The 26,140-nt window shown below is 39.9% G+C and overlaps 1 protein-coding gene across 1 annotated transcript in view; it reads right to left on the reverse strand.

The window, feature by feature from the left end:
* Nucleotides 1-26,140, reverse strand: part of EPAS1 (endothelial PAS domain protein 1) — a 76,917-nt gene that overhangs the window by 9,367 nt on the left and 41,410 nt on the right. The window contains exons 2-7 of the mRNA XM_072330908.1: nucleotides 24,821-25,011; nucleotides 14,618-14,769; nucleotides 14,112-14,196; nucleotides 13,499-13,617; nucleotides 13,166-13,368; nucleotides 4,491-4,597 (exon numbers count right to left, since the gene is read on the reverse strand). Of these exons, the coding sequence (XP_072187009.1) occupies nucleotides 4,491-4,597; nucleotides 13,166-13,368; nucleotides 13,499-13,617; nucleotides 14,112-14,196; nucleotides 14,618-14,769; nucleotides 24,821-25,011 (857 nt within the window). The remainder of the gene's footprint in view (nucleotides 1-4,490; nucleotides 4,598-13,165; nucleotides 13,369-13,498; nucleotides 13,618-14,111; nucleotides 14,197-14,617; nucleotides 14,770-24,820; nucleotides 25,012-26,140) is intronic.

Consider the following 26,140-nt stretch of genomic DNA (forward strand, 5'->3'; position numbering starts at 1 on the left):
TAAAGTAATTCTTGTGCTTTAATTTCATACCTCTTTCTTTTCTGTGCCTAGAGTCAGGAGCTGAAGGTATCAGCAACACAAATAAAGTGAAAGTAGCCTCAGCACAATATTGGTCTTAAATAAGTGGCTGAAGAAGTGACATCACTTTTAAAAAGGTAACAATGTTAATAAAGAAAAAGCATCTTATTTCCCTTGTTGTTTGCACTGTTTTGGTTCTCTGTAATAGCTTGGAATTAACAAAGGAGAAGGAACTGAGACTCATGTGAAAAATCAAATAATGTTAACTCCAGACCTTTTATTTGAACTGGCCTGTGTTTCTCAAGCAATAAACTGATGACAGTACAATTCAGGTTTAAAGTTTCATGTAGGTGTTCAAAAGGTGAAGGTTCCACGAGTGTTTTGTAATATTTGAAAAGAATGAGATTTCAACATGGAGCTCTGAACATCTAAAATGTAGTTTTATGACGTCTGCCTCGTGCACACTTTTCTTAAAAGCAAGGCATATTGTCATGCAATTTACAGCTGTTTAAAAAAAATAGGAAATTGTAGTGATCAATACCAGTAAAATTAGGGCTGGAGTACACAAGCAGTACAAACAAGAATGCATTTATTTGTATGCAGACATAATTACACCGAGTACCTAAATGGGAACTGGCAAACTCAACACTAGAACACGTTGGCAGTTTTTCCTTTTAAACAGTGTTATGTGTGAAGACAGTATGCCATCAAAGTAATGCCCTAAAAATAAAGCAGTTTTACTCACTAAGACTGGAACTTATTTCTGCATTCTTTGCACAGAATTAATTCCTTGTGAATGTAGCCACTCAACAGTGACTATTTATTGTCGCTCTCTCCTACATTGCCACAATAGAAACACACAATCCAACCCCGTGAAACTCAACAACTGCACTGCAGATAATTGTTTCTGTGTTTATCTTTCTATCTCTGAAGTTTGTTTGTTTGTTTTCTTCCTAGGAATATTTAATCATCCTTCATTTAATTTATTTAGACAAAGTAGAACATTACCTTTATTGATTAAATACTTCTGGCAGAACAAAATCAAAAGGCTTTCATTTCAAAGTGTTTTAGTGACTGAACTGTTCTGCTCTGCTTGTGAAACACAATTACACAGCTTCCTAATCATCAGCTCATCAATAAGAGTCACAGTGTAGGCGCCTGCTACATTACAAAGAAGCTTTTTACTGCTTTAATCTTTTTTATTATTATTATTCAAAGCATGTCATGTTCTGATATAATAAGGTACAGCAGAAGCACTCCTTGGGGTAATCTCATAAATTACTAATATACTCGTAACTGCTGACTTTGTTATCAACACTGCATTTAAGGTTCTGGATTCAGAATGAACTACTTTTTTCTTTTTCTTTTAAAATACACATTTTTATACAGACATACACACATGCCTGTATCTTTACAGAATTAGTAACATTTCAATGAAATACATTCACAATATATACCTTATTGGGGATAGAAAGGGGGAATTGTATCCTAGGTGTACTACCAAGAAACATGTCCCAGACAGTGACATTTTCAGTTCTTCACTGAAGTCAACAGTGAAATTCTCATTGGTTTTAATGTCAACAAGACCAAACATTAAATGGAAGTAATTACAGACTATTAATCACTAAATTGGAAAATATAGCTCTACAGCCAATCATTTGTACACATCTATGCAATAAAACAGATTTCCATCTTGTTTGCATAACATGTGAAAAACAGGGTATGCTAAATACTGCCACTTTCTAATCTTCTACTAATGATGACTTAATTAAGACTTTCATATTGTATATGCAACTATACTTGAAAACACAAGCACTACTGTGCCTTGCTTGAATGCAAGGCTGTTACTGAAGAACTTTGGCAGTGAAAAAAAACTGCAGTACAGTAGAACTGCAATGAGCATGATTTACAACTAAATTTAAAGGAAGAAAAGGGAAGGAGTTCTGCTTTTATTTATTAGACCCATTTGAGGTTTCTCTCCCTCATGCTCTTTAATGGACTTGTGCAAGGCCTTTGATGTGGTCCTGCATCACATCCTTATCTCAGAATTGGAGAGATATGGATTTGAAGTCTGGACTGCTTGATGGATAAAGACATGGTTGGATGGTCATAGCCAGAGGGTTGCTGTCAACCCTCTATTTCCAGGTGGAAGCTGGTCACTAGTGGTGCCCTCCAGGGGTCTGTCTTAGACTAGTGCTTTTCAACATCTTTATCAGCAACTTAGACAGCGGGATTGAGTGCACCCTCAGCAAGTATGCTGATGACACCAGGGAGAGTTGTGGTTGACACAACAGAAGGGAGGGACACCATCCAGAGGAACCAGGGCAGGCCCAAAAAGTGAGCACATGAGGATTTAATGAGGTTTAACTAGGCCCCTGCCCACAGCTGGGGGTCAGAACTAGATAATCTTTACGGTCCACTCCAATCCAAGCCATCATTCTGTCACTTAAGCTTCGCTCTTCTGTTTTCTATACATCTCTACAATACTGTATCAGAATTGATCACTATACTGTTGTATATTTCTAAATAAAAATATATTGTTTGATACATACAAGTGTTCTGATCATGAATGTTGAGTTTAGTTCTGTATTCTTATTTACAACTCTTTATATAAGCTACGAGGTGGATATTTTCCTGCATAAATGAATATGGCCAGGAGGAAACAGTTAAGTTCTGTATATGCTATGTGCTTGCTTGGTAACCTTTTGCATTAGACAACATCTCAGTAATAATGGCACACTTTAAGAAACCTAGGGATTTTCTAGTTTGTCTTCGTGGTCTTCCTCTGAATTGCCTCCAAACATTAACTTATGCCATTTGTGAGATGATTCCAATTGCTACATTGAGAAGAAGCCACCATCAATACTCGGTCAAGATTACTAGTAGGAGCAATCGAGAAATCCTTACACAGACAGGTCTTGACTAAATGGTCCTGTCTAATTAATTATACAGGGATAAACAACATGGGCTCTCTCCAGCCACCAAAAAATTTGCCAACTCTCATTTTCTTTCATCTAGCATTGTCCCATTCTTAGAAATGTAACTCCATAACTCAAAACCAACCATAAAGCATAGTCACTAATTTCCTCATGGGATTACTTTTAGCCCATCATGGGCTATGCACATTCTATCTAATAAGTATCACTCTTTTTCACTATTAAAAGCATGAACACATTTTCAAAGAAACAATTTCAACAAATGTATTCCCAGAGAACTCTCTGTAAGTATGATGTGATTATTACTATTTTTTTTTTATTTTTTTTTTTTTTTCAGCAGCTCTGGAAACGGGATGATTCATACCAACAGCACACAACTTTAATCACTGCCAAATGATCTTTCAAATAACATTCAACTCAAAGCTGCCCTGAATCCTTGCCATTGCAGCTAACAACACATATTATATTCCCTTTTCTCCTTAAAGTCAGACAGCTACACTTAACTGATACTTTCCTCCAAGATGTACAGAAAATACTCTAAGTGCATTTGCTGGGTAATTCCCTAGGTACACGATATAAGTCATAGTCTCTCCTGAGCCACAGAGACCTTGATCATAATAACTACAAGGAGGTTTATGTTTTTGTTTTTAACTTGTGTGCTCCAGCCTAGCAGCTCTGCTTTGTTTTTATTAAAACAGCAGCAGAAGAAGTTTTAGTGATTCTTTGCTGAGTACTCTCCCAAGCACTACTAGTTCAGCGGTTGTAAAGCCAGACCTAGAAAGCATAATTTGTACATTAGGGCACCATGCTTTCTCTAGCCATTGCGTCACCTTTAAGAACAAAGACTGCAGGTTTGAATCAAGAGGTTTTAAGATATCTTAAGACACCTGCCAAATAGGAGGAACAGGCTCTGATCTCTGTTACCAAAATGATTCAGGTATTTTACACCAAAAACAGCTGAGGCCAGCAGTTAAGTCATAAGAGAAACAAGAAGCAGCTGTTTCTGGCAGTATATATCATCCGTATAACGAATACCCTGTTTAGATAGTCTCTTTGCACATCTCTTTTGAGTGAAGACAGGGTTTTTTTGGTAGAAGGACATTCAGAAATATGCTGTACTAAGCTCTTTCTACTACTCTTTACAGCCGTCTTTGTTGCTGAGCCCAACAGTACACCAGAATGATAAGCCAGTAAATGCACTTTTCACCAAGATAATACTGCCTAACTCACCTTTTCTCAACTGATCTTTGTATTACTCCCTGAAAGAAAGATCCTCTTTTAGCTATGATCCAAATTTAGTTTTAAGTCTGGCAAAAATCAGGCCATGTAGAAAGAGCAGCAACACTCTTCAGCAAGACAAACATGGTAACATGTACATTTTCTTACAAAGAAAGAACCTATTTTTTAAGAATACATGCATATGAACACCCATCCTCACACACAGGGTGCACTTATATTTCCAACTACTTATTGAGGTATCTGCTAGTTGTGGTTTATTGTTTGCAAACTATGAAGAAAACTAAGAATGTGACTTACAGTTCTGATGACTTTTGGTCATGTTCTCTGAGTCCAAGGCATGGTAGAACTCATATGCTGAACGGCCCAGCAACTCCTCTGGGTGATATCCGATCAGTTCTCTTATTCTAGGTTAAGAAAAGCCAAACATTTAAAATTCACATCATCTGACAGTACATCACAGCACTCAGTTCTAGTCCTTAAACAAAAAGGATTAAAACTACAGTGTGAGAAATCCTGAACTTCCCTACACTTTAGAAGCTTTAGAGGATTTCCAATCATGTTCTTAAATATTTTCATGTTAAGAATAGACTGACTTTTACCACTATTCTATTCCCAGTAATTCCTAGGGTGGTCATCATTACAAGTGTTGCAAATTTTCCTAGGCCCATTGTACAGTATCTCCTATAGAAGCTCACCACAGGGAAACTGTTGCTGACCAAGTTCTCAAGCTGTTCCCTACCCATAGCAACTTCCACTACCATCATTCACAAAACAAATGCACACAAGGCAGGGGAATAGTGGCTGGCACCGTCAGGTTTGAAAGTATATACTGTAAAAGCTTACATATATAAAAGTGTTAATTCACTGCTTTTGGTACTACATTTAATAAAAATGCAAGGTGAGTAATTACGAACAGCTAGAAGAAAAAAAAAAAAATCAGCTCTTATACTTAGCACTTCTCAATTATATGTGAACTTTACCATGTGGATTAGGTTACTTGGGTGACTAATCCACAAGCTAAGTAGGATTTGACACAAAGAAAGCTATGATCTGAAAAAAAAAATGGACTTTTTTTCAGAGCTTTTCTGAGTACTCAGGCAAGGCACGGTTTGTCACAAGTTCCTGAGTAAATGAAAATAGGTCAGCAAACTGTGCAGATGAATTTCTCTAATGAGGGGGTGGAGGAAAAGGGTTCTTTTTTTTCCTAAATAAAATCTGAATTAAAACAGTCACATACTCACATTTACAGAAAATACAGTTAGTAAAATAATAATTATTTTAAAAAATCCTCTCTATGCACTCAAAAATTAAAGATATCACCTCTCCTGGAAAAACACGGAAGCATTACTGTTTTTCAAGTCAGCAACACACTCTTGGATGCCTCTTACTAGCTTTGAAACTGCACTAATCACCCACAATGCTACCCAGAGCAGTACCAAAACAACTACAGATCAACTGCTTGGCTGTCAAAAACCTGAAAAAGCCAGGAAGTTTGGAAAGAGGGTCACATCTTACAGCACATACCTGCTATGAACAGCAGTGCCCAAGTTTTATGCCTTATAACTAAACACCCCCGGAAGGATTTATCTGCCACCACATTTGATTAGTGGCATTAACGCACTGCTACTTCCAAGATGCACATCTCCACTTTTATGTACTGCTTGGAAGGACAGTCGTGGCCCAGCCCTCCAGACAGAAGCATGTCTTTACAAGACAGACATGTAAATACTGTAACACAAACAGAACAAGAGCATGGCAGTCATCTGGATACCCCTCGAGCAAGGAGGATGAATCAGATGTAGCTATTTTGTGTACAGTTTGAAAGCCAAGGTGTTGAGTCAGTTTTTCCCTCACCTCCACAGAAGCTCATACCCCTGGGACACCTTGGTTTGTCACACTGAAAACTGCTTCCTGTCCTCATCTGCATGGAATGAACCTGAGCTCAAATAGCTTCAGCTAAGCAAAGACAGTTGCTGATTTTACTGGATTCACCCAGACAACTTGGTCTTCTGTTTGTGTTTATAGCTTTGTTTATGCTTACCACTGGACCAACAAAAGGGGAATTCTTGAATCACTCTTCACTGGCAAGTTGCTGATCTTTTAAACTGTGACACAGTTTAATCTTAACTTTTCTCTGAAACAACAGATGCCTTTTCTTTTTAATAAATGCAAGAGTCCTCATAACGAGTGGGTCAGAAGAGCTAAAATGTCAGAACACACTGAATACAGAAGGATCCCTAATTTAGTTAAGTCTCCCAAAGTACATTTTTTGCTTGCAGTTGTGCAGACCTACTGGAGCAAGGAGCCAGAGGCTTTTTCCAGGACCAGTGTAAATACTCGGTCTTTAAAAATTGGAACTATGGCCTTTGGTTATACAATGGCACAGCACCATAAAGCTAGCAGATTAGTTTGGAGCTCAGCACAAGGGGAAGGCTTTTACAATGCAGGAAGTTCAGGATTTAATCTTAATCCACTCATCTGAAGCTCAAGAGCAAGTAGGGATTGCTTGCGAAGAAGGAAAAGGAAATAAAAGTAATGAAATAAAAGAAGCACCCAGAAGCTCCAATGCAAATCTAAAACCAGCTGTAGTGGATGTCAACAATGGGACTGAGATAGCAAGCAAAACATATGCATTACAGCAAGCTAAGGGACTCTTAACTCCTCTCATATATGAATTGCAATCTCTATGCCAACATTGTCTACTCCAAACCTGTAATTCACCTCTCAAATTACTCGTTTCTGACAAGCTCCCAACAAGTATGTGTCCTTGCTACAGAATTAGCCTTCTCCTCATTCCATGGCACATGAAGACTTGTGTTACGATACTGCTGTGATAATGCCAAGTTTGATTAGATCAAATTTTGTCTTGGATTCACGTCAGCAGTGGTAAACAGGTTTTTACTACAACCAACAAAAAAGTACATGAAAAGATATTCACGAACCTAACAAGGCTGACCAAGCTAAAGCTACATCAGGCAACAGAGCCTGATTTTTGTCTTTTTCCCAGCTCCAAACACTAAAAAAGAGTTGGCTGGCAATGTTTCCGACATACACTTTCAAATACCACTATCTTGTAACAAGTATCCTCTCGCCACGAATTGCTAACAGTACTGCTTTCTGGGGCAAGAACTGGCAGGTTGCACACTCCTTTCCTCCTCCTCTGGTGCTGCTGACTCCAGTAAGTTTTGATGCTCACGGATGCTGGGATCAGCATCTTCCCCTGTGTCCATCACATGGTCCTGTGCCTCTCCGAGGCTTTTGTGGAAGAAGTCTGGCAGAGCAGCACTGAGGTTGAAACACAACAAGGGCTACAACAGCCTCTGCACTGATAGTGCTATGGCACTGCATTGAGTTGGGCCGTTCTAGTGCAGCCTCCAAACTCTGCACGCTTTCCACAGCAGTCTGTCAGCAATATGGAACATCAAATGAGCACGCAGAGGAGGAAATGCAAAGCAAAAAGCATACTACAGAGCTATGAGGAGTACCAAAGCAAAAAAAGTTGTGGAAAATTATATGGATTTTTTTTTTTTTTTTTTTTTTTCTGCAGGACAAATGGGTCACTCACAAAACCTGAGTCCAGAACTCTGCTTTAATTTAGGCACTAAGTGGAAAACTCCTTTTTGGACAAGTCGTGGAATGACAAAATTGGAACACAAAGTGTACGGTGATTTTGGATGGCTTTCCTACCATGTTAGCCTTTGTGTCTGTAAAAGCTGAATTGGAGGCATTAGAAGAATGCTGATTTTTTGCTGAAGAGGACAGATGGGCTGAGAGGCTGTTTGTGCTCCTGCTAGGCAGCCCTCTATGGAGCACAAATAGCTTCGGGGTAATCCTAATTTTGCCAAAGTGGCACTTCAGTTTTCTGAGCTAAACTTGTCCCCATAATGCAGCAAGGTCAAAATCTCAAAGAACACATTATGAGATGGGCAACAGCCCCCCAGTGTGAGTCTGCCCCAACTACCACTATTTAAGTGGTCTTTGAGTACTAGTATAGTTTATCTTAATACCACCATCTCTTGAGATGGAAGGGGAGACTACTGTGTTAAGGAAAACAATGGATCTGAATCCTATACCTGGATAGCCACTACTTTGGCCTTCCTGTTCATTTCAAGAAACAAAAAAAGCATAAACAAAGCTCACTGTTCAAGGCCACATCTCTTAAGAGTTATTTCAGGTGTTTTTATTTATCTATTTTTTTTTGTGCTTTGGTGTTTTTCTGTCTCTTTGCAGGAGCACAAAGCCTTTTATTGTATAACATTACTTGAGTTAAAATAGTATAGTGAGAGCTAACAGGACCGAAAAGCCAGGCTCTTTGTGCAACTCTACTGTAATGTTTACTGCTCAGAGAAAATAGCTGGGTGTGTATTCATCAGCCCTTGTGTGGACTCTGTGTGTGTGAGGGTGTGGAACCCTTAACAAAGCCTTTCTGTATTCAAACTGTTACCAAGCTATTGAAGTTAAATTGGTCTTGCTGGGAACTAACAAACAAACAAACAAAGTTATATTTAAATTTGAATGAGCTGCAATCCAATGAGAATGAGAATGAGCCCAAACAGCCATTGCCTCTAGGGTAAAGCTAGGCAAGCACTGTAGTATGGCACTCCTGTTGAGCACCCCTGTTCCCTCTGGTAAGATGGCTCCAGATGGTGCTGTCACAGAAGGCAGTACGATACAGTGAAGTGTTCATGGCATCTCCCACTCTAAGCCATGCCAACCAAGTGCACAAAGCTGGGACCCCCACCCACTCAGAGGCAGAGCTGTCCTGATGGGCTGTATCTGTGCTGCTGAGCAAAAAACCAATATGGGTACACTGAGAACTGCAGGAGTACTCTCTTTCTCCTCCACCCTTGGTCTATCTAAAGCAAAGTTTATTTATTAACAAAAGTTGTTATTCCTGTTCTATGCAATAATTTAGGAAAAAAAAAAAAAAAAGAAAAAAAAAGAGCTAGTTTTGCCAAATGTAGACCTCTGGTTTCAGCTATCACCATGCTCCTCTCCCTACTGCATTACCCCTGAGCAGGGATGGAAGAGGGACAGGACATCCTTTCACATGCTTGTTTGCTTTCTCACCCAATATGAAAATATTCTCCAAATATAGGTCAAATGGCAAAGCAACTTAAAACCTCTTGTCAGGACCTGTGCTTGCACATTTCTGTTTTACACAGACCTAAATGGAAGCACAACATAATCTAGTGTTCTCTCAGCTGGGCGCAGAGTGGACAACCACATGTATGCTCATGTTAGAAGAAACTTGACTGGGACCAGCACTATTGGAATTGCATCTTCCTGCACAGTCCTATTTTGAATCACTGTGCATCCACTGTCAATCCCTTTTATTCTTCAACTCTTCCATTACAAAGTCCCAATCAAGAAAAATTGTAAGCAATTAGGTTTCCTGTAACCAGAAACACACAATTCCCCAAAGCAGAAATGCCTTCATAGTAATGCACAACATATGCTTTCTAATGTATTGGTGCCAGGGAACGGGTTTGTGACAGCCTCCAGAATGGCTACCTTCATGCCCAGTCCTTTTGCTGTGCAGAACAGATTTTCTCCCTTATCCTTCATTCACACACACCACCCACAGCCACTGGGGGCAAAGAGCACTTCCCCCTGCACACCACAGCACCTTGCAGAGGTTGTGGAGGTGAAGGTGGAAAGCCAGCATCACCTACAATGGCACATCACGCACTCTGCTTTCAAAGCCCCATTCCCCATCAAGATACAGTGCATTCACTTCCTTTATACCTATGGGCACCTGAGGTATTTTGGGGGGTTTTCTATCAAACACAGATAGAGTTTTCACCTTTGTTTTGTGGATTTTTCCACCACAGAAACATGCTGCAGTTATTTCTGTCTACCCACTGTCCCAGTGGCCCTGCATAGGAAGATATGCTGAGCATCAGCTCTGCACTGAAGAAACAGAACTTCTTTCACCCAAAGACTTGCCCCTTTCTGACTAAAACAGCCACTCTGGAGATTGTCCCTGACATGAAGCCTCATGCAGCTGAACTAAGTCCTCACTTGGATTACTGAATTGTGCCACTGATCAGCATTTCCGTATTACAGCTAAAAATATCCTTCCTGTAAACCACTTAGCCAAGATAAGTGGAGAAAGGGAATGTTTTTAAATCACTCTCCAGGAATGGCTGAAGCAGGCATTTAGAAAAACAAGGATTTGAGTTGTAGACCAATTTTTAGTATCTCATGTCTCAAAACTCCTTTCTTTATGGGTTCATCACCTTTCTAAAACTGTTTTAAGAATACAAATCCTTCCCAGCTAGCCACAGACAACTGACGGACCCATATATATACACACAATATTTGGAAGGTAAAACATATAGGCTACTGTCTCAGACATTTCAGCTGAGGGAAGGCCAGTCTTACTCACTTCATGGCTTACCAGTGTCATGTCTTCCCTGCCCCTGCAACCCTCCTGAGGAAAACCCTAAATAATCAAGGGGCATTGTACCAGCCTCCTAATTTTTGTTACTCACTATTGAAAGGTAATCAGTGTATTCATTTGTCACATGAAAAGACAGTGAGCTTTCCTAAGGAGATAACTGATGCCATCTTCATTTTTCTGCACAGATACATTTCAGTTGCACACAGTCATCTTTTGTATGTATTCGAGCTTCACACTCAACGTGGATGCTTCCATGAGTAAGGTTGAGCACAGCAGCCATTCAGTACAAAATGTCCCAGAAATCTTAAGAGTTTTTGAACTAGACGCTTCAAAAATATAAACACACTGTGAAAGAAGTCCGGAGGGTGGACCTCTTCACACCAGATGAACTGCAACGAGGGTCCTCAGACTATGTGAGGAGGCACACTGCTCTCCTAGGATGTCAGCCCTGAGCTCAGAACACACGATGATCTCTTATGGTGAAATGATCCATGTCAGCCCTGTCACACTGCTGCAGAAAGGCTGAGTGCACTGAGCAGGGTTTAGGCATCCAACTGGCACATGCTGCCTTTCCTCCCTCGCTCCTCAGCCTGGATTTACATTCCTGGCATAAGCTGCTCCGTTAATGCCATTCGTCTAGCAGCACCAAATTTGATAAGAACAGCTGAGTGTTTTACATTTTTATGTGTCTGCTGAGGTGTCACCTGCTGGAGAGAGACCAACATCCCTCTGGGAGAGAAGAGAGCCAGAAGGACTGATTGACAGAAACCTGAAAGGTGTGTGAAGTTTATTTCCTTCTCTGGCCTGGCTCCCTTTTCATGTCTTTATCATAATTTCCGTAAAACATGAATGAAACCTCCAGAGTAAATTATTTAGCAACAGACGTGCAGTTTGGTTGTTTTGTTTTAAAGATAAATCTCTGAAATTCCTTACAAGTTATGTAACTCAGAGGATGCTGTTGCATTTCACTTCTACATGAAAAGTAATCCCTATACATCGCCTCCTTGTAAATCAAAGCCAGAACGTAATGTTTCACTCTTTTTAAAACAATCATATATATCTTCCATAGAAAAGTGTCACTCCTGAAAATTTGCACTTGTAATTGCTCAAGCATCAAGTCCAGCAGAGATATGAAAATGATAAAACATAGCAAGACCTTCTGTTAGACTCTTGAAACCAACTGCTGAGTGAGCTTATAGCACCAGTTATTCTGAGGTACGTTCCTTTTATAATGGATCTCTACTGTCTTGTTAGACTTTTCCTCCCAATAGCAAAATCTTACTGATACCTCTGTACACTCATTCTGAAAGTACTAAAGAAAAAAAAGTATATTTTACTGCAGTTACACCATAGCACATTTCTAATTACAATAGACTTGCTGCTAAATTCCCAGAGAGGTCAGAATAAGGTCAGTCATGAGTCTCACACTTGTAACCTTGCTTTCACCCATAGCTGCTAAACCAGTTGATTTATAAGGCTGCTGCATCAAGATCAAGAAAATAAACAAGAACTCAATCCTGTGAGTTTTTACTAAGATTCAAGCATATGTATAAACCCACTGACAACCCTACATATCTCAGGTGGCTGCAAACAACTCTAAATGAGAGCAGGGTCAGACAAAGCCATCAGAAAACTTCAAATTAAATTCAGGGATCACTGATTCCACCTCTTGGCTCCACACATGTCATGGTTGGTTAACCTGTGACAACACAGTACCACCCAACACCCAAGTCCTGCGTCTGAGAGTGCTGTCCTACTGCTGCTTGAACTCCAGCAACTCATGGCTGTGCCCACTGCCTTGGGCATCCCATTCCATGCTCAGCGTCGTCTGGTGCAGACCCTGTCCCTCACCCCCAGCTGCCCTTCCCCTGACGCAGCTCCATGCTGTTCCCTCGGGCCCTGTTGCTGCCAAAAAGAGCAGAGCTCAGCACTGCCCTCTGTCCCCTTAGGGACTTCAGCTGCTTGTCACACACCTTGCTCTCCAGACCTTCCACCATATTTGTAGCCCTCCTTGGATGCTCTGTAACAGACAAACACCAAAGGGTGATTGCTCTTCATTGAGCAGGACACCAGCTCTTTTCAGATCTCTGGGTGCCTTAGCAGTTCTTAGTTAATCCAGAGCACAAACTACTTTTCCATCTAACTGATAACAGTAACCTGGGCCAAAACAACTATTAGGCAGTCCTTGAGTAAGGTCCATAAGGCATGTCCCTAGAGGTATTCTCTAAAAACATAACAGAAACTTTCTGTACTCTTCAATTTAAGACTCAAGAAGCTAATGTTTATGGCTCTAAGTTGTCTTGTCTTCTGCCAGCAAAGCTGAATTTCTCACATGGAAGGGGATGAAATGCAGCAGTTCCATTTTGTCTAAACTAAGATTTAAGATGGATTAAGCGAGCTACTGAATAGATGTCTTGGTAACAGATTGTACTTTCTTTTAGTCCTTGCTTATCAGGTCTACAAAGGAGGGCAGTCTGACTGCTGACTGACTGCTGACTGACTGCTGGCTGCTTGTTTTTGGATAAAATTGAAATGTCCATGAAAAGGAGAAATCAGCTGAGTTTACCTGTCATCACAGTAGGTGAATTTCATGTCCATGCTATGGCGACTCATGAAGGTCTTGCTGTCCAGAGGGATATCAATGTTTGAAGGATGCTGAATAGGCTCACACATTATTATAAGGCAGGTGAGAAGAGGTTCTTTATACCCACACAAAGTGTGAGGAGGGCAAGTGTTGTACACTTTAACTTGTCCAGTGCAGTGCAAAACCTGAAATAACAATTTTTATATGAAAAACAGACTCAGAACATTTGTTCTCTACCATCCAGAATATCTTCGCAATAATAAAACAGAGAAACAAAAAAACCAACAAAGTCAACACTTATGGCTAAAATGGTACCTTCCATGTGGCAGATTTGAGGTTAACAGTTCTGCCTCTGTTGGTAACGGTGCATTTCATCCTCATGAAGAAGTCACGTTCAGTTGACATCTCCTTGTTTTTCTTTCCAAAGCCTGGACCTGAAAAAGTTAAGTGGCAAATGAGTGTTCTCAGTTTTGCTTCTTGACTTTGTGCTTATCCATAAGCATGAAAGATGCAACAGAAATAATAGACTAATTCTCAGGTAACATAGCTGCAGAGACCATCAAAGATGCGTGGACCATTGAAAAGCAGTTTGTAGAACATAAACTTTAAGTGAAACTTAAATGAGACTTTTTGCATCAGAACTCATGTTTTAGCTTGCAGCACATAAATTTTCGCAAAGTGTTACAAGAGAAAACATTCCGCCTGTTTTAACTTGATGAAAGGAAAACACAAAACAAGCAGCTCTGAGGTCTATCATACATAAGCAGTATTTAGCAAACTGAAACAAAACAAATCTGCAAAGTACTGAATAAAAGTTGATGATAGCTCTAGGAACAAAAGTTCCCTTTACCATGACTAACAGATCTCTACTATCGGCCAATTACTTCATTAGGTTATTTATAAAGCAAACTCTTTATTTTGGTATTACCATTTTTCAGACTCAGATTCTCTCTAATTTCCTCATGATCACATGGATGAGTGAAGTCAAAAATGCTGTGTCCAGTTAATTCCACCTGTTCAGAAATAAAAATGATCCTTATTTAAATAAAAGCAACACACACAGAAAATAATGTGAATCAAATGGATCAGGAGACAATTTCTTGGGGGAGTCATCTTTTCTTGATGAGAATTTCAGTTGCTTGTTCATATGCTTTTAAATATCATTTTCTTAGAAGAAAATGTTGCTCTAATTAAATACACATTGGGTATTATACACTATAACTTTGATAGAAATGGAGACAGAAAACAACAACAATCTGTCTGATGTACAGGGCATCTGTCTGACAAATAAGACAGTCTATTTATATATATATATATATATATAATTTATTTATTTATTTCACAAACACATGCTTGTTTTTCTGCATTTAAGCATACATCTAGTTTCTAGGAATTGTATTACAAAGACAGGAAAAGTGTGAGGGAACAAGTTACCTGGGTGAGACCCATGTATTTGTTGACATTCTCTGACAAAAAGATCATGTCTCCATCCTGTGTCACCACGGCAATAAATCCCTCCAAAGCTTTCAGGTACAAGTTGTCCATCTGCTGATCTGCTTCTAGTTCATTCTCATTGTCGGCACATACTGAGAAAGGAAAAAAAAAGCATCTAAAATCTTTGGCCAGCCTTTTTCAGCACCATCACATCGAATAACAAGGCAACAAAATATTTTTCTGCTCTTCAAATTTCCTTTCCATAAATCCCTTCTGCCGGAGCCTTTTCTTCTTCCTTTTTTTTTTTTTGATATAAAAGTCATCTCCCTATGGAAAGGCAGGAGATACTTTGCTAAACCTTTTGACAAACACAACAGATTCTCTATTGACCTTGTTTGCTTTTTCTGCTGGATGTGTTCTTATTGCTTAACACCACCAATACTCAGACATGAAGCACAGATTCTGGGCGCACATCATTTTGGCCACACGTTACCTTCACATCTTCTAATAAGTGCCAAATGCAGGGCAAATCTCACGGAAGACAACCAAATGGTCTTAACAAGGAACATTTACATCAGATCAGGTTTTCTAAGGAGTCCAAATACTCTTCCTATGAAGCATGCCTATATACCTCTGCACTCCAAATGGAGATGTCTGTTAATACTACCTTTAGAAGAAAAAGAAGAAAAAGTCCCTTGAAATCCTTTCAGGGGCATTTCTCATCTAACAACTCTCAAAATTCCTGTAAAAAACCCTGATCCATCCCATCAATACCTGCTTTTACACCTGCAGGAGTCAGAACTCCATTCACCTCTGGCATGTGTTGTTACCCACCTGTGTTCCCTCCTGACCCACAAAGGCTTCAGATTCCATATGCTTGCCTATGAAGCATTCACAAATTCAGTGCATCTTAACATTTCTGAGGAGGAGTACTACTGTTGTGCTGAAATCTAAGGCCTTGCTGGAAAACTGAGGACATCCTTGCTTTGTTTTGTGTTTTTATTTTTGTTACTCACTTTCCTGTTTTGTTTTTCGGCTTGGCTGTAGAGATGACTGATGGCACTGCTACGCCTTCAGTGGGTGTGCTCCACCTCCTGAGATGGGATGCAATATGTAGGCATGGCTGCAGGAGGGGAGGGGAGAGACCCTACTCTTTTTTAACACCTCCTCTGCTTTCTCAGGTTTAAGTCAGCCATACAGCTGGCCATACAGCACTCTTACCTTCTCATCTCCCACACCTGTTCAGCCTCATAAATAGGAAGCCTGCAGGAGATGGTTTGTACATGATTGGTACTAAAAAACTTCTTTGTAGAAAGGGCTCAGGCTGAGCACAGCAGGGTTGTGCTGGCCAGAGGCTCCAACCCCACTGCATCAGCTTGCTTTGCAAGAATAGGGAGACTCAAAGCACTTGCTTAGAGTAGTTGTTTCGCTTTGCTGGTTAAATGTTCCAATTTCAAAACAGAGATTTTGTTTGTTAGCAAACCTGAGAAAAGTATTTCATTTTTGTGTTTTTCTTTCCCACCCCCAAACAGTACATTCATCTTCTCGTGAAAAGGTTTGTTTCAGGAGAAGTCCTGAAACAGAACTGGGGTGTTGCTTTGCAAAGTACACTATTGGAAGTGACTTTTGTTGTTGCTTTGTTTTTTTTCTCTGATAGGAAAGAAGCTAAGCCAAACTAATGTGGTTCTTACTTGTAAGTATGGAACAGCTATGATTAAAGGATGAATCTAATCTATACACCTCCCGCAACTGCACCTCTAACACCTAAATCTAAACCAGGAGCAGTTGCAGAGGGATGAGCACTTGCAGCACACAGACCCTGGTTGGAACAGATGAGCACTGACAAAACTGACAGCTGCTGCTTCTGCACCTCTCTAGCAGCTGCCCATCACCCATTCTACAAGCACTGGAAGGAGCTGGTCCAGTCGCATCAGGTGCACTTTGTGTTCCAAACTTTGCTTCTCAGCATGGCTGTTTGGGTAGAGGAGAAGAGGAGAAACTGGGGATGGGCAGCACAGGCTGGCAGTGCACTGCTTCATGTCCCTGCACCAAGCATTGAACTGCATGCGCAGGGGCCAATTCCTCCTCAGTACAAAGCAACTGGCTTCAGGAAATTACATCAGGGCCAGCATTTAAAATACAGCAAATGCACAATAATATATTTGAATAGTATGCACTTTGACCATAATGACATTTAGGTGGGGAAAAAAAAAACGGTAAGTGACCATCTGCTCCCAAGCTTGTTTCTGCTGTGTAAAGAATGTCAAGGGTCTTTTTTAACTTTTCCGGATGCAAACAAATGGTTTATTCAGCAAGGACTATGGCTACAGCCCAAGACAATCAGCCAAGTGTGGGTTTGGAGAAAAAATGACTTTTCAGTTCTAACCCCAGACCCTCCTTTCCATTTTTTTTTCCAGCTCATTAAGTTTGCATTAACAAAACATCACCATTCAAAGGCAGGAAGGCTATTCAAAGCATTTGTATTCTTAAATGCCTCCAACAGTGAAAGACAAACACTTTACTAGTATTATCAGGTGATTAAGTTTGCTTTTCCATGTATATAAATTATATTACTTGTACAAACACACAGAGAGGACATAAGATCATTCACATCAGGGCTGCAGGTTCAAACCCTTAAGGTCCCAGTCCAGCAAAGCACTTAGAAGACATAGACAGCCTTAAAGCACGTGGTTACAGGGATTTGTTGGATCAGAGTTTAACTGTATTATTAAAACTACCTTCGTCCAGCTGGAGGCATCTGTGATGTGGGCTGGGAGGAGGAAGGGGAATGGTGTGTGCTGCTGTGCCTCCTCATACTTGCCAGACTGTGGGTATCCCCAGCCACTTCCCAGAGGAAACCTGGGCATGGGGAGAGGTCCCTGGGCTGGTCACGTTTTCCCCTGCCCAGGTTCCCTGTGGTGACCCCACTAGGTGCAAACAGTGCTAAGCCCCTGAGCAGCACAAACTGAAATCACTGGTCTGCAGCGAAGAGAGAGGCTGGCAGCACTGCCATGTCCCTGCCAGGCCCTGCATCGGGGACTTAGCTGTATAATTACATTAATGCAATTAATACATAAGAATCCCTCCTTTGGCTACATTTACAATGTTACAGCTTGTTCCCTTTCTCCTGTGAAAATCTCTGGCTATTAATACACAGAGGGTATACACACCTTAGGAGATTGATGCACTGGACACAATTAAATTATTTCTACCTGCAAAAATCTGTTTTTCTTTAGAACAAATCTACTTAGTAGCAGAAGAAAAAATAAAGCCACTGCTGCTTTGAGCTGGCCCCAGAAACCCCTGTTATCTTTTACTTTGCTTTGAATTTTCTTCATAAGTTTATGGTAGGGCTGGACTGGAGCGTTAGCATACGGAATTTCAGCTCCAGATGGAAGGATTAAGTCAAATGAAAGCAGGAGTTCTGCACAAGGAGGAAGGAACAAAACTTCAACCTGAAATTCCCAGTAGGTCTGACGCCACTTATCTGGGTAGTAGCAGCCCATGCAGACTTGCCAGTCTCTTCCAAGTCTTAAAGATAGTTATCTGTGAATCCAACTTACTTTGATTTTTAGGCAGAATTTTTACTGTCATCATCACTGCTTAAAAGAGCTGCTATATTAACTTTGCAATAAGGACAAACTTGTCTTTTTCCTGCAACGTTTTTCATTTCCCCATTAATAACCAGATTATCCCAGTTCACATAGCATGACAATGAAAGAGTGGACTGCAGATATTCCAGTCTAGCTATAAATTAATAGCATGTTCAGCAGAATAAGGCATTGTAATCTAACTGTTCATACTATAGTTACATTTATGGACCCCAGCCAAGATTGTTCTCATACACCGCTAGGAAAGCCTATACAGGAGGGAGAATCCCTGGGGCTGCTACAGCACACCCAGGAGTATAGCAATGGTGTCCCCAGTTCCTGTGCAATGCATTTAAGTTGCCTCAAGGCAGTATTTCTTAGTCTGTGTCAAATTTTGACGTGGCATGTTTGCAGTCTATTTCTCAGTCTGTATCAAATTTTGAAAAGCATTTTTAACCTGCTCTATTTTGAAATAAATTTGCACCAACTGTAGCAGAATGTATTCATCAACAAGAAACTTTGAACTGTAATGGCAAATGCTTATTGCAGTGTTTATGATAACCTTTAATGCTAAAAATAGCTCGTGTAAACAAGCTTTGATTAATTCCCACTGTCAGGATGTGCTCTGTTCCCAAGTTTAAGAACACTTTTTCCGTAGATGCTTGCTCATTTCCTTCAGTCCAACCTCTTGGAATGAATCTGAAGGCTCGAACTCCATGCTCTCCTTACTGTTCAGGTACAAACAGACTCCTAGCAAACAGCTTCTGCTCCTTTCAACAGCTTTGTTCTGACCAAGAGGTACATTATTTTTTGTCTGTTCAGAGGTACAAAATGTTTAAAGGGGCTTCTACAAGGGGTCACATCACCACCTCTACAGACCTGTCAAGGTTTGTCTTTTCTGAATCCAACAAGTGCCAAAAAACTGATCAGATGTTGTGCATAGCAGACACAAGGCTATAGCTGCAAGTTTTCTGGAGGGTTGTAAAAACTGCTTGATGTCAGTCATCAGAAGATAGGGATGTTAGAGCAGCTTTAACCTGCATCAGAGAGGGCAACTTTGAAACAAACCTGCCTCTTCCCAGTTTCTTTTTCTGCATTAGAGGAAAGCAACAGATTCCTCCCCCCGCCCCTTCTTGACTGAAGAGTACATCCTGTTCAAGGGGTTATTTTCAAAATATCCAATAAATGCTTTCAGTTTAGATACATCACAAAAAAGCTACTCTGAAACTAGAGTCTTCCTGAAGGGCTCTTATCTGTAAGAACACAAGCAATTTTGATAAAGAAAACACTTATGTTAATGCTGCTTTGCAATTTTACTGCAGTTTGTATTTAGCCACATCCCTCAGACTCTGCTCTGAGAAGGTGCTTTAAGTCCTGCTGCAATTGGTGATGAGCAGAGGGACACAGTATCACATCAGACCAGGCTTTCTGAGCATGTCTTCCCCAAAAAGGGATGTCACTTCAGGCAGCTGAGGGCTGAGGGCACTCGGTACCCATCTCCACTCATTCCTACAAGCACAGCTGGCATGGAGCTAGTTTTCCAATCTAATGAAAGCAAACAAGTGGACAAGCTATTTTTAAAGCGCTGTTTTATGCTACAATGGTCTGAGATTAGATGCAGCTTGTCCAGACATTGAAAAACAATGCCCACATCAGTTCTCCTTGCAGTTTGCGCTCTCCCTTAAAAGCACAGAGAAAAGCTATTTTTTCCTTTCTGCTTCCCGCTGGCTTTCCTGCTCTGTTGTCTCCCTCCCTTGAAACAACTGTTTCAACTGGCTTCCTTGTGGCCTCCCTTCTCCTAAACAACTTCCCGTCTGCTTCCCTGTTCCCTCCCCATTTCTTCTGCTGTCTGACTGCACAGAAGCGACTCCCACCCAGCTTCCTTTGCTGGATTCTCTGTGCAGAAAAGACACCTGGATGACTGTACAAGTAGCATGGGATTGAAGCAAGCTGATAAAGCTGTGCTTGCCTGATTAGCCTAACTAAAAAGTCATCAGCCCTGGCACATTGGTGCCAGGCTTCTATCACATGTGCAGCCCAAATAAACACTTAAAATTACTGGTACCCCACATAGGCTTCCTGAAGTGGATCCTCTTCCTAATATACAGACAACAACACACTGAGTAAGCCTTAGAATCCGCCACAATACTGAGACAGATTTATTGTTCTGTGGAAAAAGACAATTTCTTTCTTTCTTTCTTTCTCTCTTTTTTTTTTTTTTTTTTTTTTTTTTTTCCCCCATTGCCATCCATTTATACTCGAAAAGCACAAGCTGTACTAGGGAATAGTAAGATACAAATACTGGTATGGGTCTTTCTGACTGCACTAAAAGACATAAGATCCTAAATCCAAAAAGCTCCGATATAGACAACCGCCAAACAGCCAATTTTAGGCAGCAACTTTCTGGGATCAAAGCCTTTACTTGAACAAAGATGGATTCTAAATTTATCCCAACGATATTAATGCAGCGACGGCAAAAGGTATTACGCCAACAGAATTAGAAGACAGCTTGAAAAATATTTAAGAGGTCATAATTAAATGATATTTCTACTAACATTCCAATTATACCGCGTACTGTTGTGTGCACAACATGGAAACAGTATTATAAAGCCATTGTTTCAGTTTGCTTCCTGTGATACTAATCTCAATCAGGCCGTGAGACTAACAGCCTGCATTTCTAAATGTTAAAGGCTTCCTCTCCAACATTCCCACACAGAATTGCCTACTGTGAAAATCAAAGGGAAACGTGTTACTAAGTAAAGAAGCAACTTTTATAAAGCAAAGCCTGGTATTTTTTACCCTTTTGAACTCTGAGATATACAACCAGCTATTTCCTATTATGATAGGATGCAAGGGCCCTGCGGAGGCCCCGCCATGGCTGCAGGAGAAGCGCGCCCGCAGCCCAGACACTGGGCCTTCCCAGTGAGCGGCACGTAGCACTGAGCTCAATGCATGCTCAGACTCCAGGCTCTGCCTTTCACCTGCTGGAAGAACATAAGTATAGATCTCCCAAGGTCTCAGCTTTCTGCCAGCTAAATAATCATTATGCAGGCACAGCTAGCGAAACAGCTGAGTTACACAAGTGAAAAATTTCTGTTCCAAGTCTGGGAACAGTACAATGGCATTCAGTGCCAGGGGACCGAGACTGGCACACTGCCTGAGGCCATCTCCAAAATGAGATACCCCATGCCTGGAAGTGTTGAGGTCAGGTTGGATGGGGCTCAGGGCAACCTGAGCTGCTGGGGGGCAGCCCTGCCCATGGCAGGGGGTGGGAATCGGTTGGGTTTTAAGTCCCTTTCAACTCAAGCCATACAGTGATTCTGTGTGCTTGCAGAATGATGAGGATGCAGACCCAGGAAAGCCCTTGCTTGCCCTGTTTTCAGTAAAACTGCTGTGTATCAAGATGTGTCCTCTTTTGAGCATCATGCTCACAAACAGCATTATAAAATATAATGTCTTCCACCAGAAGCTTTTAATATAATTAATAATAAATAACAAAAATGCTAATCAAGCAGTATGTTTTTCTCTACTAACTTTTGAAGTATTTACCAAGCTGTAACCCAGACTTACTTTAGTGACATAGTGTGTGTATATATATATATAAATGCAGTAAATGTTATTTCAGTGTCCTAATTAATGACAGAACATATACTCCCACTTAACTCCTGTTTACACAAAGAATCTAGCCAAAATAATCAGTACTGTTCCATGAAGACAACATAAAGCAAAGAGGTCTCCCTCATGCATGCTCCAGTTCTCTACCTCCCCATAGTTCCCAGTTAATCTGTCAGAGATGACAGAAGAAGCTCTGTGCTGCCCAGCATTGGAGTTAGGTTCCTCAAATGCAGTGCAAAGCTAATGCTAAATTCGAGTCTGCTAGGCATGACTGTCAAATGGGGGTAGTTTTGGCTGGGGCTTGGAAAGAGGAAAACCAACAGGCATCTCATAAACCACTTTCATTTCACTCCAAGCTCTTGCCAAAATCTCTTCATATGGGAGTCAAAAATAACAAAAAACTATCATTCTGAATTAAATTAGACATTCTACTTGAGAAAAATGTTGTCTTTATAAAGACTGATGTTGCTCAGCAGACCACAAAGAGTTTGATTCCGCACTCACAGGAACAAGTCAGAAAAACAACAGCTTTTCAACATTAGCTGCATTAAGTAGTTATTGTACAACAACAGGCCTGAAAGGCAGAAGTTTTTCAAGAACTCTTACCTGCCCAAAGCCTGCTTAGAAATGTCTATATTCTGTTTTACAGCTTTATCTCCTGAGGGGAAGAAACAGTACTCAAACTGATAGAAATTGCTTTGGTTAGAATAGTAGTCTACCTGTGTGAATTTCAAGAATCTCAGCAAGTGTACAATGCACAGTAATCAAATGAAATAATGTTTCAAAAACATTATTCTGATAAAGAAAGTTCTCTCTCTGATAACCACTGTATTCCAAAGCCTGGTATGTGTTATCTTTCAAATATTCAGAGCTAAACAGTTTCAGCTTTCTTGTTTAGCTTGATTTAAGCATTAGCCAAACCCAGAAGAATATAAGAAGCAAATGAACAAGAAATTACAAGTACTCAGTAGTTTTCTAGCTTGAGTTCTTTCATTTCCATGTATTCTCCATGACAGAAAATAATATCCAACTCTTCCAGAAAATCAGTCCCTTTAGACTAACTTAAGCTCAATCCCTCAAAAGGGAAACATTTAAGGATTTTGAAACTCTGATCCATACCTCCATGGACAAATCTGCATTAGGTGATTTAATCCAAACCAGTATTTTAACTGGGGAAGCAGATCAGACTACAGGCTAAGGAAACAACTAACACAGAATAGATCTGGAATATCGTTAGGATACAGCCTGTCACAACTGTAACATTTTATTTCCAGATTCCTTTCTAACTGCTTGGTCATGGTGATACCTCAAGCAAACGTAAATTGGCTGCACAAATCACACTGGTTTTCAAACAGTGTCACAGAAAATACCCCCAAGTATGCAAATGTATGAATATTATATCAATATATTGAGTTATCATCACTATCAAGCAATATGATCTTAACCCTTAACACTAAAGAAGTGCTGAATCAAATATTTTGTCTGTAGAACTTTGTCAAAAGCGAAAGTGTATTTGAAAAGTTCACTTCAAATTCAGCGATTTTCAGGTCAGCAAATATCTTCTCACAACGACAGCATCAAAGTATTTTATCTGAACACAAGCATTATTTATCTGTTACAGTCCTGCACAAGTTTGCTGTTTCTATTCTGTACCAATCACTAGCTCATCTCACATAAATATTTGTAAAGCTGAAACTGTTATTTGTTTTGTTTTGTTTTTAATGAGAAAGCCACGAACAAACAGTCTTGGTGTACAGCATTTTAAAGAATGTTTACCTATTTAATGCACTTCAAGCATTAATTACACAGAGATATCAAAGATGAGTTCCAAATGCTGTTTGGCAAATAAACTTTTCTTTTTACAGAAGTAAACATTAAAATCCAATTCTATAAATCAAGGTAAAAAGCCCATAGTTCATAAAATAGTCATAGTGGAGCTCAAAATAGCTATAAGTAATATGGGGCATATGGACGTAGAACTGAATCTGTTGTATCCTTCAGACTAAGAACAACAAACCAACAGCATACTTTTCCAGGGGATGAGATACTTCCTAATGGCATTTATTAAAGCAGTTGTTATGGTATGACTCAATTTTTCTAAAGAGAGGGAGGGCAATTGTGACCTTATTGGGACTTTTGCCATGAATGAAGTAGAAGACAAAATCTTGGCTTTGCTTTTCACAAATAGTTCAACGTTTCTTTTAACGTATTCTTGACACAAAGTCAGTGTAAATGTTTCTCCAGATACAACTGTTATTTTCATTGATTCTACGTGCTATTCAAACAACAAATTTCTATCAATGTGATTATGCAAATGTAGGTGCAAAATAAGAATACTGTTCATTTTATCAGTTTTAACAGGCTAAGAATGTAACACTGATTTAACATTTCAGATTAGTCCAAAATAAGCAGTACTGATTAAATAGAATCCATTCATATCAATGATTTTAAAGTTGTTTACTTTAGCTCTCTCACTCTGCCATATATAGACAGCCTACTACTCATTACCAGTGTGCAGAACAATCAGGCCTTTAGGACAAAGTATTGGACCTTTGGAACTTCCCAGCAGCCTTCTGAATGCAGTGGCACACACATGCTTGCCATGCTATATTCAGATGTACTTGTTTCAGCATGGAAGCTTAAGGTATATGTCTAAGTTCTGATTAAACTCCTAAAAGCTCAAAACACTGTAACTAACTTTAATAGACCGCATTCAATTGTTTTTAGAGTTCAGATCTTACAGATGCAAAAATGCATCCGTTGTTACTTGGGTAATGGAAACCTTATATGATTAGCATCACTCAGATTTTTTATCTCAGTTCAAGTATAGACAATTCTTTTTGTGTAAGCAAAACAAAAACTGTAAATCTGTTTGCACTCTCACAATACAAGCAACTGTGTCCTGTTCTTTTAAGTCCTTGCATTCGGAGCCGACCATTCACACTCCTACCAAGCTGCTATCAACTAGGATCAACAACTTCTTTTTGCCAGACATTACCTGAAGATAGAAGCTTGTGAGTGCGTAAGAAACTGATTGCCAGGCGCATTATAGATGCCTTGTCCAGGTGGGAACTGACATTGTGGGGCAGGGGCAGTTCATGAGCCAGTTCGTAGAATACTTCCGTCTCTTTGCTTCTCCTGCATCTTGCTGCATCTCTCGATTTCTCCTTCCTCCGCTCAGAACTGCTCCTAGAAGAGAGAAGGGAAAAAAGGATTTTTTGAAATGCAATTCACAACTTCAGAGAGGCATTTATACGAGTTAGCCTTGTCATCAATGAATCCACTCTGTCAACTGGTTTAAACTTCATTGACCAAACATTAATATTAATTTGCTCATTTAAAGTGGGAGTTAGGAGGGGGACTGCTGCAACTAGAAAATCCTCACATCAATTGAGCCCTTACGGAATGCAACAGGTTCAAGATCTGTCTTAGCTGAGAGATTAAAAATGAAATCACCAACTATGATTCCTGAGATTCAGTAAATGTTAAAAATTGCACGAAATCTAAATTTGTTTTGTTCAATCTACAGTAGTTTACTAGAAAAATGCTCCAGAGTTAGTGGACAATTCATTCTTAAGCTGGAGAAATTGCAGAGCATGTGTCATGGATGAAATGAATTGCAATTATGGTTCCCTGCATTAAAATAAAGGTAATAATAGGGTATCCAACTGTATATGTACAGCTGTCTCAGCTCTTAACACTACTCTGAGAAAGCAACTTTCCTTGACCATAAAGAATACAGAATGGGAAAGAAAATACTGCTGCATGCAAGAAATCTCTCCTTAGTAAAAGCTATTTTAATGAAAACATCATCTCTCCATTGTGCATGAGAACAGACACCTTCTATAGTGAAACAACAAGACAAATAAAGACAACCTCACTTAAACACCACAGAGAACAGAAGAGCAGGAAATAACAAAGGGGAAGACATTTTATGAAGCAAGTATACAAAACTAAGCCACCAAGGGACACAAAGCTAAATTTAACGTGAGAAACACTAAGGCTACATTTATTATGGATTCGGGATACAATCATTTAAAAGAAAACTTCACTGACTCGTGTTTCAGAAAAAAGAATTCTTTTATTTCAGAGCATGAGAAACCCAGTGTTATTGGGAAACAAAAAGGGCTTAAAAACTATTAATTGTTTCAACTTAATGTAGCTCGGCTGATATTACAAACTTCCTTCACTTGCACAAGTTGAGGTTTCACACTGTAATTACTTCCATACAGAACAGATATGTTTTTCTGTCATATTTCCACAATGGAGTATCAGTGCAAATTGCACAGCTCAGATGAGCACAAGTTGTGGAAAAGAT

This window comes from Excalfactoria chinensis, chromosome 3 (genome assembly GCF_039878825.1).
Source record: "Excalfactoria chinensis isolate bCotChi1 chromosome 3, bCotChi1.hap2, whole genome shotgun sequence".
Lineage (NCBI taxonomy): Eukaryota > Metazoa > Chordata > Aves > Galliformes > Phasianidae > Excalfactoria > Excalfactoria chinensis.